Here is a 22,396-nt window from a genome sequence, read left to right on the forward strand (position 1 = left end):
AAATACCCATCATTTGCTTGACATGGATGGAACTGGAGGGTATTATGCTGAGTGAAGTAAGTCAGTCGGAGAAGGACAAACATTGTATGTTCTCATTCATTTGGGGAATATAAATAATAGTGAAAGGGAATATAAGGGAAGGTAGAAGAAATGTGTGGGAAATATCAGAAAGGGAGACAGAACATAAAGACTCCTAACTCTGGGAAATGAACTAGGGGTGGTGGAAGGGGAGGAGGGTGGGGGGTGGGGGTGACTGGGTGACGGGCACTGAGGGGGGCACTTGACGGGATGAGCACTGGGTGTTATTCTGTATGTTGGTAAATTGAACACCAATAAAAAATTAATTTATTATTAAAAAAAAAAAGAGGGTAGTAGATCTCTCAAATGAAAGAAGTTAATCTCATTTTAAAAAGAGAAATAACTGCATAAGTAGAAATGCCCTAAGAGGGTTGCCATGTTTAGCAATATTGGGGATATACTTGTACTAGATGATTATTCTTTATTTACCTGAAACTTAAATTTAACCGGGCACCTGGATTCTATCCGGCAATCCTAAGTAACCATCCACACCAGAGATGGTAAAGAGGCTTGAGCCTGTGTGACATCACGAGCAGGTTGACGACGTGAGTTAAGTCAGTGAAGAGCGTCAGGTGATCAATTAGTCATGCCTGCAACTGGCACAGGATAGGGAAGTGATGCCAGCGACGTCATTCACTTATCTGCCATCCTGAACTTGCCCGACTCCTGGTTTTACACACCACGGACCAGAGAAGACAAGGGGCTCGCCCAGGCTCACAGCCTGAGTCCACAGCTGGACTGGGCTAAACTCATTTGCTGCTCCATGCTGTCTGCTTAGAATCAAATCAGAATGCCACCAACGCCACGGTTATGTAATGTCAGGCTATCCTCAGCAAACATGACCACCCACATCACCGGCCAGAACGCACACAGCCAGTCAAAGCCTCCACCTGATCCAATTTATCATCATGACTACATTTGAATGCCCCAGAATAACACAAAAGATGGGAAACAAAACCCATTTACACTGAGAGTCTGTGGAAGGCGATGGCGCCATGACGGCCTGCACTCGGGGGTCTGAACCACTGTGCTCTTTATGTGGTATCTCGGGGGCTCTCCGTAGTACAGTTTGACACTTGACTCTTGGTAGAACCTACAAACAAGTATGCTTTGTTCCCAAGCAGATATGTCATGTAGTGTTTACTGCTTTGGATGGAACTGAGCTGAATTTGGGGTTTCTTCTCCACCTTTCTCTCAGCCCCCGGGGTTCCTTGCTGTTAAAATAAGGAGATGGCACTGGGTGGCTTTTTATTTCAGCTCTACCCTTTCATGACTTTGCAGTTCTGTGTTTGCTTCTCAAACTGAGGAGGAATTCGTTCTTTAGGTTGAGGGAATGAAAACGGCTGCCCTTGGAGACAACGTCAGAGGGGTCTGAAGCCAGCCTCCTTCAAGACAGTTACTCAGTCTGATTATTTCATGTCTCCATTTGGAGATCAGCCTTTTACTTTCTGCTCTTCTTAATCAAGTTCATTCATTAGTTTTCTCATTCAGCAAATACTTATTTTCTAGAAGAATTACAGATGCATTCCCTTGACCCACAAATCCCACTTCTAGGAATTCATCCCCACTTCACACTGGCACATACATGACATGGGGTCCCAGGTTATTCCAACAGACTAGAAACAACCCCAGTGTCTACTGACAGAGGCCTGGGCTGTGCAAACTGTAGAACATCCACATCAAGAAGTGCTATGCAGCTATTAAAAAATAAGGAATGTCTTTATATGCTGATAAAACAGCTCTGGGAAAATTAAGGGGGGAAAAAGGAAGGTGCGGGATAGTAAATGCAGTATGTACCTTCCTTTTTGAGTACAGAAGAGGAGGAGGAAGAAAAGCACATTTATGTATGTTTGGAAGAGAAACACTGGAAGGATAAATGAAAAATGGCCATCTACAGGAGAGGCATGGAACACAGTAGAGGGAAGCCGTATGGGGTTGAGAAATTCTCTGCTTATTGCATACTCTTGACTGCAGAATCATCTAAATGTTGCATATGTTTTAAAAATAAAATTAATCAACAAAAAGAAAGAAATCAATCCCTAAGAACTGAAACCAAAGGCACTTATGAGTGTATCAATCACACAGAGAAAAATCTATAAAGGGACTTCTGGATACATCCTCACTGTCCACTAGGAGAAATATAGTCTCCCTCACTCCCCACCCCACCCACACGCACATTCACAGCTTTTTATTGAGAAAGTATTCAAACCCACAAAAAGGTTGATAAAAACAGTACAGTGAACACCATATACCCTTCACTGTTCAGTATTTTCCGTATCTGCTTTCCTCTCTATATATACATGCATACGTATACACATGTACACACACACACACACACATTAGTTTTTGGTTTTGATGCATTTGAAATTATAAACACGTTGACACTTCATTCCCATCAGCCCAGGATGCACCCCCTGAGAACATTCCCCGATAGCATTACGGTATCCTCACACTCATGAGAATGAAGAGCAGTTCAGTACCATCCAATGGTCAGTCCACATTGATTTCTTCAATTTCCCCAAAATGCCCTTTCCATTGTTAAAAATATTCCTCAGCCATTAGAAACGACAAATACCCACCATTTGCTTCGATGTGGATGGAACTGGAGGGTATTATGCTGAGTGAAATAAGTCAATCGGAGAAGGACAAACATTATATGGTCTCATTCATTTGGGGAATATAAAAAATAGTGTAAGGGAATAAAAGGGAAAGGAGAAAAATGAGTGGGAAATATCAGAAAGGGAGACAGAACATGAGAGACTCCTGGGAAACGAACTAGGGGTGGGGGAAGGGGACGTGGGCAGGGGGTGGAGGCAACTGGGTGATGGGCACTGAGGGGGGCACTTGATGGGATGAGCACTGGGTGTTATTCTATATGTTGGCAAATTGAACACCAATAAAAAATAAATTTACAGAAAAAAATCAGGATCTAATCAGCACTCGTGCCTCCCATTTGACTGCTATATTTTTATAATCTCTTTTCATCTAAGAACAGTCCCCTGTCTTTCTGTTGTTCTTGTTGTTTTCCACAACATTAACTTTTCTGAAGAATCGAGGCCAGGCAGCTTGTAAAATGTCCTATATTGGTGTGTGATTATCTCCTTGGAGTCATATTCAAATTCAAACATTTTTTGTTAAAAACATTGAGAATTATATTTTCTAGTTCAGCCCACTGAAAAAACCTAGAAGCAGTGACCCCCAGGAGCCATCAGCAGAGCTAGCACTCTGGTCTTGGTTCCCAAATATGATTCTCCAGCAGAAAGAATCAGGGATGCTTGGAGAAATGGGAGATTCCAAACCTAAGGCAGGTAAAATATTAAGTGCCCACATGAATGGAGGAGAAGGCAGGAAGGGAGAGAAAGAGGCAGGACAGAAAGAAAGCATCAAAAAGAAAATGCTCTTCTACAGAAGAGGATGCGAGCTTCAGTGAAGAAGGGAGGGAATCGAATCAGAAAGCTGCCATTTGGCAGCCTCGATGTATCGGTGGCTTGGCCAGGACCATCGACTGAGGCTCAAACCATCTGGGGGACCAGGACATTATCCTTGAAGTCTCACCCCATAGATTACTTAATAATTACTAAGCAGAGGACGTATCTTTACAATAAATCTAGCAGATGCCACCTTAGCTGAGTGATTGATTTTTTTAGCCTCATCAAGAATGGTTCATGGTTCAAAGGTGAGCCTCCTGCCTCAAAGCACTGGAAAGAACACGGTAAAAAAAAAAAAAGGTAGCATTCTCGCCAAAACTGTTTAATCCAAATCTAGTTGTGAAGAAACGATCAAACAAATCCATATCTGGATTTCGGATCTGGGGAACATTTTATAAAACAACTGGCTTGGGCCTTTTAGACAGGTCAATGTTCCAAAAGTCAAAAAAAAAAAAAAAAAAGGGCACGAGATTAAAAGGAGTAGACTTTCAAGGAGACTAAGTATATGACAGGATTTATAGTGCATGCTACCTGACTGGGTCCCTTGATCCCCCCGACCCCAAAAATAATTGACACTAAGGACATTCTGGGGACAATCAGGGAAATTTGAATATGGGCCATCTTTTGGGTAATATTATCACATCACTTAAATTTTTAGGTGTGACAATTTTATTATGGTGATATAAGAGGATATAATTGTTCTTTGGGGATTCATGCTGACATATGTAATAGTGAAGTGTCATTATGTCTGCAAACTACTGTCAAGGGCTTCAACAAAAAATGAATGTGGGGAGGGAGGGAGCGGGCAGGGGAAAGAAAGGGAGGGGAAAACCAACATGGCAAAACGTTGACAACCGGCATCCCTCTGTAAAGGGTAGACGATGATCATTGCACCTTCTTTTCATTTTTGTAGGCTTGAAAATTTTCCAAAAAATTTGGAAGAAAATTTGGAGGAAAGGTAGAAACATAAATGGAGCAGCAAAAACACTGCATTAAAAAATAATGTCTGTGATTGGAATACAGCCCATTTAATATAATTTTTAAAGATCCATGAATTCATAATGCCACTTGCATAAAAGGGAGAGACTGAGAAAGAGAGAACCCCCAAACCAAACAAAAATAAAGATTCCTGGAGGTTCTCCTAGATTCCAGGCCATATGTTGGGCTCTGGGGTTCCATCTGCTGACAAGAGAGGCCCCCTCCCTGCCCCCCAGCTGCCCCTGACAGAGAGGACTGACAGCTACCAGGCAAGCTCAACACTGAACAGAAAGCTGAACCTTCGATGACAATGCAGGGTGGGGAGAAACAGGTGCTACGGATGTGTCTACTGGAGGCTGAGATCTGGCTGGAAAGGCTTCCCAGAGCAGTGGTGATCAACCTGCAAATTGAGGACAGATCCCTTTTTGCTAGTGGGGGCTGCAGGGGTGGGCCAGAGCTGCTTGGCTGTGTGCATCCTCACAATTCTAGCAAGAGACCTGGAGTTTCAGAAGACACCCAGGATGAGAAGGGGGGGCGTTCCCAGTACACACAAAGCCAACTCGCCATCTCAGAAAAAACCAGGATAGGGCTATATGGCAGCTCGTGTGGGAACCCGGGGGAAATCTGAGAAAACCACGCTCGTGTTGGCGTCTGGGCATAACGTCTAAATAATCATCTAACCCAGGATTGTTTGTCTGAGGTTGAGCACTTCCCACTTTCTAAGGCTCATTCTCCACATCATGGCAAAAAATAAATTATTTAATTTTCTTGGTAAACAGATCCAAAGCAAATGTCTTCTGTATAATTCAGCACTAAAGTAGGCCAGGTTCTATTAAAAAAAAAAAAAAAAAAAGCAACCCATTCATTATAAAACCACCCAGAGTAGAACTCTAAGTACTATATGCTTGAAATACTTAGCATACTTATTGATTTTCATCAACAACCAGTCATCTAGTTTTTGAGTTCCAAGGAACCATTTATTTTTTAAACACAGCAAGTTACTGGATGAGGAATAGGTTTAAAAGTGGATGAGGAATAGGTTTAAAAGTGGTATGTGTATATGTGTGCACACATATACATGAATGTGTGTGCACATGTGCACGTGTGTGTGTGTGTGTGTGCGCTTGAGAGCGAGAGAGAGACAGACAGAGACAGAGAGATGAAGGACTTACAGGGAGAGGAAGAACACAGGTCTGCACTGAGGGGCTCCAGCCAGCCTGGGTGGTCGTTTGGTGCCAGGCAGGAGGCTCCTCACCGAGGTAGGCTGAGGAGGGACTCTGGGCACAGAGAGGGAGCCTGCATGGCCTCCTCTGGAGATCCCACACCCACACCCTGAGGTCTGTTCACAACAGGAAGCAGGGCAAGTCTCTTCAATCTTTGCATCTTATTTTCCTCATTCTATTTTTTAAAAAGATTTTATTTATTTACTTGAGAGAGAGAAAGAGCAAACAAGCATGGGACAGGGACAGAGGGAGAGGGAGAAGCAGACACCCTGCTAAGCAGGGAGCCCCAGGCGGGGCTCCATCCCAGGACCCCGGGATCACGACCTGATCATGAAGGCGGTTGCCTAACCGATTAAGCCACCCAGGCATCCCCTTCCTCATTGTAAAAACAGCCTAAGTAGGAAGACACTTGCTCTTCGTTCCCCACAGCGTTGTCTGAGGGTTAAACAGGAGTGAGTGAGAGGCAGGAGACCCCGTAGTTGGCAGCACAGACTCTGGAGCCACTTAGTCCTGGCAATTTCTCAGCAAGACACTCAATCTTTCTGTGCCTCGGCGTCCTCACCTATGAATGAAATGAGAATAATGGCATCCAGCTCATCAGGCTGCTGTGAGGAATGAGTGAACTAATCTATGCACAGGGTTAAAACCCTGCCTGGCCCAGGAGTATTATAAATTGGTTTTGTAACAGGCCATCCAGATGTGTCCACTGTTGATTTATGAGTACCTACTCGGTGCCAGGTCTTGTGCAAGATCCTTGAGGTACAGCCACGGCTCAGATGGGCAAGGACCGTCCTGAGCGAGTTCCCTTTGGGTAACATTGAAACTTCATCAGAAAATTGTAAGATACTGAAGAAAGGGCAAGATGAAATGAGGGAAGAAAATACAAAGGTGAGGAGCAAGATTGGAGAAGACTAGGGAGGCTTCCTGGAGGAGGTAACATTTGAATTAAATATCAGAAAATACAGAGGACTCAGCCAGGAGAGAAGGGAAATCAGAGAGACACCTAACAGTGAGAACAGCATGAACAAAGGCCCCAGAGCTATGGAAAGCAGTCTCTATCCCCAAGTACAAGGGGGAATGGGCCAGAGGGGGACCTACTAGAGATGCTGGCCCTGCAGCTCTGCCTCTGCTTATGGTGTGGCCCGACACAGGCTGCTTGAGCTCTCTGGCTCACTTCCTTCACCTGGAGAATAAGATCTCTACCTAGAGCTCGTCTGTATGTCTAAGTGGTAAGTGATTTAGGAATGGAGGGGGAACCTGGCTTACTCCAGGAGCCCCTCAGAGAAGGGAATCACATCACGGTACAAGAGGGAAGATGACAGGCTTAAGGCAGGTGCTGATGGCTTTGAGCTACAAGGTTACAGGGAATAATGACATGTCATCATCAGCTGGCCCAACTGTCTCCCTTACATTAGGAGGCCCAGAGACGGGCAAGGGATGTGCAGAGGCCACACAGCTCATCTGAGAGAGCTGATCCCAGATCCCAGGGTCCCACTGCTTCCTGGATGATAGACCAGAAGGCCACTTTGGTCCTCAAGTGGGAGGAAGGAGTGCAAGGTAGTGCAGGGAACCTTGAGTGTCTCGTCTCATCCCATAACCAGCCCAGGGTTTCCCATGCCACTGCCATGTCACAGACAAGGAGATGAGACTGGGAGAGGCTAAGTGACCTCCCCAGGGCTGCCAATTAGTAAGTACCAGAGCCTGGATGTGAGCCCCAGCCCATGTGACTCCAAACCCAAGAGACTATCATTACTACAAGCTGACCAAGCATATTAGCCCCTCTGGGCCTCTGGCCACAAGACTACCTCATCAAACAGGATAAACATAGGGCAGTGGGTGCCATGTCATGACATGAACGCCATGCTTTTGTTCCAGAGCACCTGCCCAACAGCCACCAAGCCCCCCAGGGCCCACCTCTCATAAGCATCAGCACAGTCCTAGAAGGAAAGCAGAATGTCCACGGATGAGGATGCTCAGGCTCCAGAGAGGAGAAATGGTTAGTGTAAGGCCACCCAGCTGGGAGATGGCAGGGCCAGTATGGGAAGCCAGGTCTCCACACACTGACCCAGTGCCCTTTCCATTGCTCCTTATTGGGAGCCACAGGTCCCCTCCATATGCTCTTGGCCACCATGGGGTCAAGGGCCTTGCTGGCTCAAAGGACTTCCAGGCTGGTGTGTCAGACCAAGGCTCAAGTAGGACATGCTCTGTCTGCACCACAGTTTGACAAGAGTCCTTGAGGTCCATGATCCTGACTACAGCCATGTCCAAAGGTGGCAAAACACCGACTGCACCTGCATTTTCCCCCTGACATCCTGCAAGTAGATTCAGGGGCTGAATTATAGCTATTTCCTTCATGTCTCCTCCAGAGTCTGAATACCTACCCTCAAATCCTTCCCCCTCGGATGATATCCCTGCCTTCAGAGAACTCAGGCACCTTAAATCAGCAAGAATCTTCTAGGATCTTGTCAAAATTCAGATTCAAGGTCAGTAGGTCTGGGACGGGGCCTGGGAGTGTGTACTTCTGACATGGTGCTGCTGCAGGTCTGTGGACCATATAGCTTTAGAGAATCTCTAGGCCATTTCCCCCAGTCCCTTGATGGTAAGAACTATCCAAGCCAGCTTCCCAGGTGTCCTCCCTAGGATGTGATCGGTGGACTGGACGTGGGAATTTGATCCTTAATTAGTAAGCCAGTGCCCCACGCCCACTCCGCTCCCCCACCGAGTCCTACCGCCAGGTACACGTGGGCAACAGTGCACGTGCATCCCCTCGTCTGGTCCCCGAAGCCTCTCTTAGCATGCCCACCACGTGCAGCCCAGTCTCCATCCAAGGGTTGGCTCATCACCCTCCAGCAGGGCTCTCACCCACTGTATGTCAGAATCATGGGAAGCACTAATGACGTGCCCAGAGGTCCAGGCTCCTAGAAGTCGGGCAGAGCCTGGTCAGGCTGACCAACTCATCCCCAGGGGCCTGAGACTCTCCTGCTCCATGTTTCCCATCCACATTATTTCCACCTTCACCCCCTGAGGTTGTTATTACACCATTTTACAGGTCTGTCCTCCTGGAGGGAATTACTTCCCTGGTTCCCTCTCCAGGTCTTTCCAGTCTCAACTTGTAATTCCCGACTCAATTCAATGTAATCTGCGGTTGTGCTGCTTACTAGCAGCATCAGCTGTACCGTAAGTAGTGTGAGTGATTTATTTATTTAGAATGAATTATTTACACCCCGCATATTTCCAGAAAGGAGGTGAGGCAGAGAAGGACACATAAGCAATGCAGCCATTGCTTGCTTGGGCTTACGAGCTGGGAACTGATATTACTTTAGATACCATGGTCTTGAATTAAAAATGGGGGTCAGAACCTTGAATTGAATCTTTTACCAGATGGACAGGAAGGATACGGGTTGGGTCACTGGCAGGAATAGATTGGGAGCCGCCATGCGCTCGCTCGATAGCACCATGCCCTTCTTTGCCTCTGCTTCTGTGAAAACTCAACCCAAGAGAGCATGTGTGCCTCTTACAGCTGCCTTGGGCTTATTTTGTCTCTCCTGTAGGTTCTCTGTTTTAATTTCACCATTCTGAATCACCTTCATGGTCTGTAATGGTTCGTTTCATCCATACAACTTTGAATCTGGAGGCAAATGGAGACATAAATCTTCAAGGAATTCCCTGGCCAGGGCCTGGCTGGTGTCTCAGATGGTGAAAGCACCAGCAACAGTAATATTACCCTTAGTGTGTCGAGGGCCTAGAGTCTGCTGAGTGTTTCCAGCCTGCTCCATGACCCCGTCCTGTCTCATGCTCTCCATAGCCCCAGAAGAGGGGCAGACTTGGCCCATTTTGCAGGTGAGTTTTGCAGGGACGCTCCGGGAGGTTACTGATATGCCCAAGACAGTTCTGTCAATGAGAGACACAGGAGGGACGACGACCCAGGGCATCTGGGTTCCAGAGCTCTGTTCTAGCTACTGCACCAAACTGCCTCTCTGCCATGTCGGCCTGTCCTGGGGTGGCAGTGCTGGGCAGTGGGATACATACTGGTCCGGGAGAGCCTGGGGGAGTGTACAGTGGGCATAGCACTGCTTGAGTGAGAGAATGAATAAATAAATATCTGTGAGCATGAGTCAGTGAAGGAATAAATGAGTGAGAATAGACCCCCTCTTTACCTCCAGAGGATCAACGAGTCCTGCCTGGATCCCTGTCGAAGGCTTGTATTTCCTCTCATCTATTTGTATCCAAATCAAAAGCTAGCAACCTTTCGTCACCACATGCATGACATTCCACCCACACTCAGAACTGGACTTCCCGGAACCAGGTGCCCAGTGACACCATCAGGAAGGGCCACCCATAGCTTCTGTTTGGCCCACGGTGTGTGCCCTTAATATCATTTCTCCCTCTCTTACACCACCTTTTTTTTTTCTTATGAATCCAGAAGGTGGAAGCATCTCATAGATTATTAATGTGCTAAATGGCCCCTCTGGAGACTAGCGCCAAGAAATGGCTCCAGCCTGGCCTGGATTCTTGGCCTCTGCTGTCTTTCTTAGAGAGCAGCCCCAGGAGCAGTTTCCAGCTGTGCTCAATCACAGAGCACCTCCTGAATGGTCTTCCATCAGGTCCACAGTCTGGCCACCCAGTCACCACCTGCATGGGCTGGGCAGGGGTGGGATTCCAGCCAAGTGGATTTTGACTCACAGGGGCTGAGAAACAGGTGTGGTATGCAACCTGTCTTTTTTTTTCTCCTGAGTGTCTTGATGAAGAACACCCATCCTGCCCCTGACACCTTGGTTTCAGGGTCTTTGGTGCCAGAGTAAACCACCTTGGTTGTTGATGCAAAATGAGGTGATGTTTTAACTCTGATAGCTGTAATCACAGATCTGCTTCTGGTGGAGGAGTCCCTGTCACTGTCCTGTAGTCTACATAGAAATGCTTTCACTGAAAAGGGAAAGCCTTCAGTGGTTCTCACAACGTCATGAAACACAAGAGCCTGGTTTTCTATTCCCATTTTTTTTAAAGATTTTATTTATTTATTCATGAGAGACTCAGAGAGAGAGGCAGAGACATAGGCAGAGGGAGCGGCAGGCTCCTCTCAGGAAGCCCGATGTGGGACTTGATCCCAGGACCGGGATCACGCCCTGAGCCAAAGGCAGACGCTCAACTACTGAGCCACCCAGGCGTCCCTTGCTATTCCCATTTTACATAAGAGAAAAGCCAGACTGAGAGAGAGGAACTCAGACCATATTTTGGTGGGTATTGCAGAGCACTGGAGGGCGAGCCATGGGACCCAGCTCTGCAATTACTGTGAGAACTTGGGCAAGGTTTTCCCCACCTTGGGCCTCTGCCTCTCAGTCTATGTAACGGGGAGACAGGATCTGACGCTTGCCAAAACCCTACCAGCTCTGGCTTTCTATAAATCTATCTCAAACTCCACAACCCACAGCTAAGTAAAAAATATAAAAAACAAACAAACAAACAAACCCTTTGACTTCTCAGGCAATCTACAGCTTTAATAGGATAATCACTTGAGACAATCAAGTCAGATGACAAAATTTCTGTTCCTATGATGCAAATGGCATCGATCGACAGTTTAGAGCTATGCCTGAATTCAGTAAATAGCAAAGGGCTTGATTGAGGGGGTTTCACCGATTTGGTTTTTTAAATGTCAAAAGCAAGCATGATTTAGATTTTGCAGAAATCAAGTCCTAAATGTTCTGGGCCGTAGTTGCCAACACTTGAACAACACAAAGTCAACATTCCCCTGCCTGCATGACCTCCTTCCCCCCACTCCCTGGCAGGAGCTTCTCCTCCGATTCAAGCCCCATCACACAAGCTGAGATGTTCATGCCCGGGGGAGGTCCTGGAGGGAGCACCGGGAGCACCGCACCACAGCGCGGGATGGGCCCCCGAGGGGAAGCTGGGATGGTGCCAGGAGAAACGCATCTACAATTTAATATCTGCTGCGCTGCCTTTTAAAGGACAGGCTCTGCGGGATACGGTTCTTGACGAAATAGTGTTTGCGTTTTCCTGCGAGCAGCCCTTTATCCCTTCAGGAATCTGACTTTATTTTCATCAGCGAGACTATTTCTGTCTGCTGGCTGAGGCAGCTACCACCTAGCTCCCAAGAAGGAAGGAGTTTTGTCCTGGTCTCTGAGGATGTCAACCCCCTCTCTCTGCAGCTCTTGTCCCTTCCCTGGGGCTCTGCCTGCATTTCTGGGTTCAGCTGCCCTGCCTCTATCCCCCACCCCAACTCGGCTCCAAATTCTCCTGCCTTTTCTCCCGCCCCATGCTTGCAGAAAGACAGCCTAGGCTGGGTGGAGGTCAGCAGAACCAGTCGAGCAAAGTAAACTGGTCAAAAGCAAACCCCCTTCAGAATGCTGAGGGGATCTGAAAAAAGTGTCAAAGGACAACATTGGGAGGGGTGGGCTGAGGCTGAGCTGGAGGTCTTTTGCAGTCTCCCCTTCACTTTCTTATTTACCAAGGGACTGCAGGTGGAGAACCACTCTGGATCCCTAGAGTCTGGCAGGCTCTGATGATCTGATGATCCAGACTGAGGCCTAGAAGGCAGGCATCCAGCCCCCTGTCTGCAAGCAACCCCTGACCCCCGCCGGACCATTCAGCATGGGAGCCAGGCCAGCGCCAAGCCCGGGTACGAGGCTGAATGAGAGCAGACCCTGACCTCAGGCAGCTCCAGGCCAGGCCGGACACAGGCACAGGGCAGCACACACCGTGGCAAGGTGGGTGTGGGTGGGATGGCACAGAGAAACGGGGGAGGAAACGAGGCAGCAGACCACAGCAGAAAGCATGAGCATAGACCTGTCTGGGGCCAGGAGCATGAAGGAGCAGGAGGCGGGCAGGGGAATAGGGGGGTGACAATGGAGCACCCTCTGGCCGCACCTGGGACCACGGGCTTTGTCCTAGTGGCCCTGGGATATTTGCCCTGCCGTCTCCTCCATGCCTTCCCAACAGGGGCAGCATACACTGAAGTTCTGAAGACCAGGAGCACTCCTTAGAGTCCCTGGTGTCCCAGTCCTTAGAGTCCCAGTGTCTGGGAGGTGAATGTGCCTCAGAGATCACCCGGCCTCTCAAGACTCCAAGAACTAATTGTGTCTAAGTTGCCTGAGCTGTGAGCACTAAAATGGCAGCCAGGGTGACAAGTGGGTCTGCAGCCCTCGAGGCATTTGCTGAATCCTTTAACCTCGACTTGCTGAGTAGAGCCCAGGAATTTGCACTAATACAAGCACATCCTCAGCAGCCCCTTGCCCATAAGTGACTCTTACAATACAGTCTGAAAGCCTGCAACCTGGTCTATGCTTACTCTCTATATTAGATCTCCCCAGCAGCAGGCCTGGGTGAGACTAGAACATTCGGGCAATGTCAGGCAACAGGGAACTGCCTACTTCACAGCCAGGCAGCCTGCCCCCCATGCTGGATGCCTCCTGCAATAAGGGCTTGCCTGCAGGGAGTGGGGGCTCTGCTCCCCACTAACTTCAGCCATCCCTCCCTGGTCTCCCCACCTACGTCACAGAGAATCAGCAACATCTCTCAAAGAGCCACACAGCTCTGGAGACAAAGACTCCTGTGTGTTCTCCCGTCTGAACGTGCTGTCTCCAATGTCCAGGCCCCACCCCTTCCCAGATGCCCCCTGGCCTATGCCCTGATAGGCCCTGCCAGTGAGGCCCAGCTCTGAGCTCCCCAGTGGCAGCGTCTGACCAGGTCGGAGAGGGACAGAGCTTGCATGTCACAGCCTGGACTCTAAGAAGGTGCTCGCATCTAGTTGGAGGAACTGACACTCCCAGTGGCCAAGTGACTCACATCATGACTTAAACAACATTAGCCTCTCGACGCAGCGACCATGAATCAAGAAGACCAGCGAAAGGCAAAAGTTAAATTTAACCGATTTTGGCACCAGGCTGAATTTTCACCCCTCTGTCGCGCGAATCCCTATTTTTGCAGCACCAGGAAACAGAAACAACTGATTACACATTCCAGGCCGTCTCTGTCCAGCAAGCATTGTTCCCCCAAAGGGCAGTCAGAGCTCCTTTTCAATTACACAAATTACATGCATTTTCCCATTTGCGAAACTGTGTTTGGGAGCCCAGTTTTGAATAAGTTAAGGGATTCATTGAATCCCTTGAGTGAATGTAGGATGCTCCTCCAGCCCTTCCTCCATTTCTACAAGCCAGCTCAGCCTCTTGGAGGTGGGGAGGGGGTTGGGAAGTCCCCAGAGTCTGTGCTCCCTGAACGTGGAGGGAGGCTGAAGCTTCAAGGCTACTCCTTCTCGAGATCCTGATCTCTGTTGCCCCACTCCCCTTGGCCGGCTCCACAGCCTGGGAGAAGTTAACTCTCCTGGGCTCATCCTGTGATTCTGTCTCTGAGGTCCCTGGAGCTCTCAAAACTGCTGGTTACCACCCAGGTCCCAGCCCCTGGATGCCTGCTGTCAGTGTCAGCCAGAGCCCTGGACCTGGTGCAACGTCCAACAGCAGATGCCTGGGGTGGTGCTGGACTGCGCGTGTCTGGAGCAATGCAGAATGATCCTGCTGAGATGGGGACGGAGAATCTGCATTCCCCCGAGTCCTCCACCTCCCCATGGTCATGTCCACGCAGTGAGGAAACTGTTGCTGTGGAGGCTTCCAGGCTCTGCAGCCTGTGCCCTACACTTAGCTCAGTTCAGTGCTTAGTGCTTAGTGACCTACTGGGTGCCAGGCCTTGTGCTAGGCACTGGGAACCAGAGGACAAAGACAATTGGGGGGTCCTTCCCCCCAAGAAGCTTATACTCCAGTAGGAAACACCTGGATATAGAATAAACCATTTCCCACAAAACGTGATGCCTTTAATGACAAAATACTAGCTGCAACAGAAGTGACATAGAACTACGTTTCCCAATCTTCTTTTTGCCTTTACTCTTCTAAGCAGCACTCATAGACATGTTTTCCTAACCATGCCCGGCTCGTGAAATTTTAACAACACAGATACTATAAATCTACTTACATACTGTATGTTTTTCTGTGCTTTGTACATAAAAAGAATAGGATATTTTGCCCTCTTTCCCCAAAGATTAATTTACACCGGCTTGCAGGAGATGGCCTTCACAGAGCAGGCTTTATTCAGGAAGGAGCAATTTAATTTGCTTTTGGGTCTAGGGACTGGAGGCACACAAGGAAAGGGATGAGGGAAGGCATCACAGAGGAAGAGGTACTTATCCAGGGTTTTGAAGGATGAGCAGGAGGTCCTTGAAACAGAGGAGGGACTCAGCATGAAGCCTCCTTTGCTGGGCAGCATGAGGTCTGGCCTTCTTTCCAGAACCCCTCCTTCCTATGGTAGTCAGCCTCCAAGATGGGCCCCACTGATTCTCACCTCTCACTGCAGCTTGTACAGTCCTCTTGCATGCTAAATAGGAGCTCATTTGCATGACCAATAGAATAAGGTATAAGCGACAGTATGCAACTTCCAATGCAAGGTCCTAAAAGACTCTGCTACCTCTGCCTGGGTCCCCAGGTGAGTTGCTTTGGGAGAAGTCAGTTGCCATGCCATGAGGGCACTCTGGCAGCCCTATGGAGAAACCTACATGGCGAGGCATCAACCTGCCAGCCCTATGAGGGAGCCACCTTGGGGGCTGATTGTCCAGCCTCAGTCAAGCCCTCAGATGATGCTAGACCATGGTCTCCAAATCTTTCAGCTAGACCACAGATGTCAGAGAGCCGACATAAGCCATTCTCTGGGTCTGCATTCCTGACCCACAGAAATAATGAAGTAATGATCACTGTTGATTTAAGCCCCAATTGTAGTTTGGGCATGACTCATTATGTGGCAATAATTAGCACAATCCCCATTTCATAATCCAGTCTCCTGTCTGGTCTACTTCTCTAAGCCAGACACCTGTCTTGCTCATGCTAAGGCCAGACAGCTCTGGCTGGCAAGTCAGGAGTTCCCAACGTTATACTCGCTCCTGCAGCTCCTCAGAGACTTCTGAGGGTCAAATCATTCCAAGGGAGACTATGAAAAGGTCAGGAAGCTCCCTGGATTCCCCTCTAGGAGGAGGTTCCCCAGGGAACCTGACCTGCCATGCTGAGCAAAATGTCCATCCGCACGCAGGTCTTTCCATCCTCCACCTTCCTTCTTCCCTCCACCCCTCTGCTCACTCAACAGACACAGAATGAGGTCTGCATAGTGTTAGGGACAGGAATAAACAGGAGTTAAGTCAGGCTCAGGTTCCACCCTTAAGGAGCTTACAGCCCTGCTAAACATGGTCCCACATCTGCAACCCCCTAAGACAGCAACAGGCAGAGGGGCCCAAGGGGTGGGCTAAGTATGCACCATGCTAGAAGTAAATGCAGGGAAGTGAGAAAAAGAATTTCTAGAGGAGCTACCTTAGAGCATACAGTAAAGACAGGCTGCATTTAAGCTGGGTCTCTAAGAATGGGTGACAGACAGGGCATGGGGAGAAGGGGGCATTTTGGGGAGAGGGGTGGGAACAGTGAGGGTAGAAAGACCCAGAATTATGAGGAGTTGGGGTATTCAACTCAGGGAGCAGTAGGAGGCAGGGCAGGGGGTAACAATAAAACAGGAAACACTTAGCACTTAGGATGTGCCAAGCTTGGCTCTAATCACAGTTTTATCACTGAAGCCATCCAGCAGTCCTATGAGGTCAGTCCTCTCACTCCCTTGCTTTTATAGGAGATGGGCTGGGGCTCAGAGTGTAGTGAGTAGGGAGTGTGGTGTGCTCCTCAGTATTGAGGAAGGGAAGCCCAAGCACAGAGAAAGGGACCTGACCAAGGTCTCGCGGCTGTTTGCAGGCACCACAGGGCTTGAAGCCAGGTGAGCGGTGCTGGTTGGGTTGGCACCCTAGCATGCCAAGCTGCTCTTCTGGCCTCATCTCCTGCTGTATCCACCCACATACAGCATGGCCCACTTCGGCCACGGCGAATGACTCACTGCTCCCCAGGCCCACATACTCCCCCCACCTCCCACTTCTGAGCACCCCATTTCCTCTGCCAGCAGTGCTCTCCTCCATGGCTCCAGCTGTCCAGCGTCCTCGCCTCCTCCACAGCCAGCTCCACATCTCTCCTCTGGGAAGCCTGCCTTGCCCCTGGGCCAAGTGGGTGGCCCTCCTTGGGACTTCATTCCTTCCTCATCACATCTCAGCAATGGGTAGCTCTTGCCTCCCTCTGGGCTGTGAGGTCAGGGTTTTACCCCCAGCATGTCAGGCGAGCACGGACAGATGCCCTGAACCCCTCGGTCAACAGCAGTGCAGTGAAATCAGGTCCTGCCATGGTCAGGCTCCTCTGGCCTCCTCATTCTCACCCTAGCTCCCCACTGACCATGCTCCTGTCCCACTGTCCCACTTCTCTGCTTCCTGAATGAACCAAGTTCTTTCCCATGGGCCATCTGCACCTACTATTCCATACACCCAACCAGCTCTTTCTCACCCTTCAGGTCTCCACTCAAATGTCGCCTCCTCCAAGAGGCACTCCTGACTGCCTTGGGGCAATCACCACTGGTCCCATCACCCTGCTTATTTCTCTCCTGGCTGTTTCCTACCACAGTCTCAGCTCAAGACTACCTGAGTTTAAATCCTTGCTCTGTTACCTATGCACTGTGGGTCCTTGAGCAAGTCACTAGGCCTCTGTGTGCCCAGGTTTTCTTATTTATAAAATGAGGATGATAACAGTGCCTGTAGCACAGAGTAGCATAAGGATTGAATTAATGCAAATAAGTGCTCAGAGCAGTGTCTGGTACGTTGTGAGTCTGGCACATGCATCACACAAGCATTAGCTCTCAGTATCATTACTTGTTCACTGGTTTACTGCCTGGCTGCCTCTTAGCATGTACGCTCTGCAGGGGAAGAGGCCCTAGCTGTCCCGCCAGCACCATAGCTCCAGAGTTTACCAAAACTCCAGGAGCATAATGAGCTGCCCATTACATTTGTTGGATGGATAGACGGGTGGATGATGGAGGGACAGCTGTACGGATGAAGCAAAGATGTAAACAACCTACATGGGCCACCACTCATTCTTGGTGGTCGCATCTTTCCATGCTCTTCTCTCTTCCATCCCAAATAACAGCTAGCACTAGTGAGTTTCTCCTACATCAGACCATCCACTCACTGGCTGGATGGTGGATGGTGTATAACATTTGCCAGTGTAAAGAGCGAATACTGGCCAGGAGCCCCAACAAAGGCTTACATGAGAGAAGAGGCAGTCTTGGTGGACAGGAAAACTTCAGGTTGGGCGTAGGGGGGGTTGGCAGTGAGTAGATAAAGGCCCATCTGATTAGGGAACACTGAGAGCAGGGCTCGGAGGCCTGAAAGTGCAAGATGCCTTTGAGGAAGGGTGGGTGGTTGGGAGGGGCTGAGGCATAGAGTGGCAGGTCAAGAGAGGACACTGGACAAGCAGACTGGCTGGACATTGGTGGCACTGACAGAATCAGGCAGGGAGTCACTGAAAGATTCCAAACACATAGTGGAGGTGGTGGGGCTACCCCATAGAGACCCACTGTGTCGGCCATACCATGACTGGCCGAGGGTCAGACCAGGAGTCAGGGCAGCAGCGGTGGCAGGCAATCAGTCATCCAGGGGAGAGTTGAGGAGGCCTGAACAGGCAACTTAAGAGCTGTGTTGCACAAGGAAGCATTCCTGCAAAAGGCTGGTGGCCAAAGACAGCCCCCCAACCAAAGGTGACCCGGACCTTACCTGCACCAGATTCCAGCCTTGGAGGGACTCCGCGATGATGGATGTAACCGACGGACAGACTCCTCCAAACACCATCAAGTGGTTCGGCCCGTATTTTATTGCATCGTAGAAGGCTTTCAATCCTTTTGCATTATCACACTGGAGAGCAACAGACAGAAAGAATAGCCCAAATTAGAAACGGCTTTCCCCAGGGACAAGGGCCCAACGGCAGATTCACACAAACAAATTTCCTCATGGGAAACCTCCTGGGTTTCAGCTCCCCCATCAAAAGGCCTCTCTCTAAGCCAGCCCCGAGCCCACGCTACAAGCTCAGAGTGTGATGTTGGTACCCTCCATCCTGGCTCTCCTCCCACTGAGCACCCTCCCTATCCAGGATCTCTGGCTCTCCAGCTATCTCCCTACAGGGCACATTGAGGAAAGGGCCCCCAAATGCCTCACTCTGGGGTCTCCCCCTTCTTGGGGTCATTTACGTGTTAAAAGAGGACAAATCTAACACCCATTAGAATGGCTACTATTAAAAAAACACAAAATGGTTAAGTGTTGGTGAGGATGTGGAGAAACCGGGATGCTGGTACGTTGCTTAGGTAGGAATGTCCAATGGGCAGCTGCAGGAGGGAAAGCACTGCAGGTCCTCAAAAAGGTACACAGGATTACTGAACAAGCCGGCATTCCACTTCTGGATAGACAGCCGGAAGAACTGAGAGCAGGGACTCCAAGAGGTATTTGCACACCCATGTTCATAGCAGCACTATTTGCAATAGACAAAAGGGGGAAACAACCTAAATATCCATCAAGAGACGATTCCAAACATATACAAAATATGGCATATACACACAAGGGAGTATTTTTCAGCCTTAAAAAGAAAGGAAATTCTGACATGTGCCACAAAACTGATAAACCTTGATGACATTATGCTAAGTGAAATAAGTCAGACGCAAAGGACACGTAGTGTATGATTCCACTCAGAAGAGGTCTCTAGGGTAGTCAAATTCATAGAGACAGAAACAGAATGGTGGCTTCCAGGGGTTGAGGGAGAAGGGAATGGGGAGTCAATGTTTAATGGGCATAGAGTGTCACTTTGGGAAGATGGAAAGGTTCCGGAGATGGATGGTGGTGATGGTTGCACTGCCACTGGATGTACCTAATGCCACAGCTGTGCACTTACAAATGGTTAAAAGGGTAAATTTTATGTTATGCTTATTTTACCACAATAAAAAAAGAAGGAAGAAGAGGAGGAGGAAGAAGAAGAGGAGGAAGAAAAGAAAAAGGAAGAGGAGGAGGAGAGGGAGGAGGAGGAGACTCTAGAGGGAAGAGTTTGCTTAGCAAACACTTGCCAAGCGCAGTTGTGTTCAATCTGGGCTGGGTGCTCAGGTACCATACCAGTTGGATCCAGCCCCCTGCCCAGGTGCTCACATCCTAGAGAGGAAAACTGAGCCCTAAAGCAGATCCCGGTGACCCAGTATGGAAATGAACAAGGACAAACGTCCTCAAATGTAGGGAGTTGGGACTCAGTTCCACCTCCATCTCTGTCATTCAAGCTGCCCTGTCATCTCTTCCCTGCACAAAGTCACTGGCGCCTCGCTAGGCTTTTCGCCCTCCCTGGGGCCTGGAGAAGCCTGCTTACCACCCAGCCACTGTCGGAGGGTTCTTTGTAAAACATAAACCTGTCCTTCTGACTATCCTGCTCTCCGCACACTTCAAGCCCAACCTCCTAGCAGGACGTAATTCTCAAAAGGTTAAAAACATAATTCTCATGAAAACCGGTAGTGGGTACATGTCAACCTTTTGTTTAACTCATTAATAAAGGGATCTGCAGGATGACAAAGTGGATTCAAAAGAAAACTTGAGAGACAGGGATTTTTATAGTGAATGGAAAAATAAGAAAGGTGAAAATAAGTAAGGTTGCCAAATCAGATACAAAACTGGTTAATGTCCTACGGGGCAATAAAAATAACCTTTGGGGACAGAAAAGAAAATCACTAAAGACTGGCACATCCTGTCAGTTTTCGAGAATTGTAAGGTGTCTGGGGCTAAATTCCCCCAGTCAGATGACTCGTAGGCAGGGCAGCTAGAAAAGACTCTGTTAGGCTAACTGGTTATAAAATAGTTACTCTGCATTATTTACAAGTTTAGTACCAGGGTCTGAACCCTCCCTGTCATCATGGATACAAGAAGCCACAGGCCCAACCTGCCTCCCCATGCTGACCTGATTTCCCTCCACTCTCTCCCTGGCTCACCAACTACAGCTCACCAGCCTCCTCTCTGCTCCTTGAAACACAAAGCAATTTCCTTCCCGCCTCTGGGCCTTTGCACTTGCTGTTTTCTTTGCTGGGAACAATATTCAATTGGTTCTCGGCATGGTTCACTCCTTCTCATCATCCAGGTCTCGGCATAGCTGTTACCTCCTCAGAGACGTCATCGCTGTCCCCCTTATTCAAAATGTCCCCCACCCCCAGTCACTCCGTAACATGCCCCCTCATTTATTGCCCTAAGAGAGTTCCTAAAATTCTCTGAAATCATGTTGTCTATTTTTTGTTGCAAGTTGACTGACCTACCAACTAGAACATGAGCCCCCGAAAGCAAAGATTTTTGTCACATTTTTGTCACTGTTTTCATAGCTGTCTTCCCAGAGCCTCAGTGAGGACCCAGCAAGAATCTATAGCATGCATGAAGGAGCCCTCGGACATTCTCCCTGTATCTGCTCCTCTTTTCCTTCTATGCCCACATCTCTCTACTTAGTTTTGTCTTCCTCTCCATTCTGTGTCTTCCTCTTCCTTTCTGCTCCCTCTCCCTTAAGTGGTCATAACGTGGGACGGGAGCGGGTTAGTACTTGCTGCTCCCTCCTCATTTGAGAGACTCTGACCCACAGTGGGTGTCAACAGGGCTGGAGGCACAAGTGTGAGGGGTGGCTGGCCTCAGAGAGCCCACTGTCCAGCGGTGAGACCTCAAAGAGGTGGCCAGTCCCATGGGACACAGTGATCATGCACGGCAGGGGTGAGGCCAGGCTATAGACACCCCAGGATGGCAGCAGAGGGCCCTGGGCAAGGCCTAAGGACCAAGCCAGGGTGCTGGATTGCAGCCTGCAGAGATTTGGGAAATAAGGCCATTTTAAAATTTAAGTGTAATTTTTAAAAATGACCACGCTAATTTTTTTTTTTTTTTTTTTTGCCAAGAAATAAAGAGAGAAAGAGAAGACGAAATGCAGGAAGGAAGGGGGGAAGGCAAAGAAGAAAGATTAACTTCTCATTGCTTCTTGGGGCCCTCCATGAATTGTCCCCGTTCCTTGATTGAAAGCCACACACTCTCCACCCTCAGCAGAACACAGCAGATATAACAGAGTAAGTCATGTTTAATTGTTTCTACCATGATTTACTGAATCATTTCCCATTTTAATACATTCTTATAATGATTTTAGCTTGTTTTCTAATCTATTGCTAATGACAATGATAATACAGTACCACAAGATTTATCATCAAAGTTGCATTAAAATAATATTAGCAACAATGAAGTTATTAATACTTGTTTGCTCTGCAAACATTTCCCTGGCATCTTGTCTGGGCAAGACTCTGTATTAATGATGATGTCCCGATGTCTCACAAATACACCACTTCTGAATGTCAGCTCAAGAATAGGAGAAAATATTTGACAACCAGTATTTGACCTAGAAGAATCTTCTAACATTTGCAACTGTTTATCTGACTCTGTTTCCACCAGGCTGGGTGTGGAAGGCAGAATTTTGGCCCCCGTGACCTGTGCTCCTTGATCTTACTCTCATGAATATGTTATGTTACATGCAAAACCTTCGCAGATATAATTAAGGTTTCTTATCAGCTGACCTTAAAGAATTATCCAGGTGGCCAATGTAATCACACGAGCCCTGAAAAGCAGAGATTTTTTTTTTTTCTGGTAGCAGGAGTGAAATCAGAGGTTCCAACCATAAGATACATTCAGTGTGCCTGTTGCCTCAAAGAAGAAGGGGCCATGTATTAAGAAAATGAGGGCCTCAGTCTTAG

The 22,396-nt window shown here is 48.5% G+C and overlaps 1 protein-coding gene across 1 annotated transcript in view; it reads right to left on the bottom strand.

Annotated features, from left to right (window-relative positions):
• GABBR2 (gamma-aminobutyric acid type B receptor subunit 2) overlaps nt 1–22,396 on the bottom strand; it is a 355,033-nt gene that overhangs the window by 226,810 nt on the left and 105,827 nt on the right. The window contains exon 2 of the mRNA XM_077912663.1: nt 18,384–18,521. Within this exon, the coding sequence (XP_077768789.1) occupies nt 18,384–18,521 (138 nt within the window). The remainder of the gene's footprint in view (nt 1–18,383; nt 18,522–22,396) is intronic.

Source organism: Canis aureus, chromosome 10 (genome assembly GCF_053574225.1).
Source record: "Canis aureus isolate CA01 chromosome 10, VMU_Caureus_v.1.0, whole genome shotgun sequence".
Classification (NCBI taxonomy): Eukaryota; Metazoa; Chordata; class Mammalia; order Carnivora; family Canidae; genus Canis; species Canis aureus.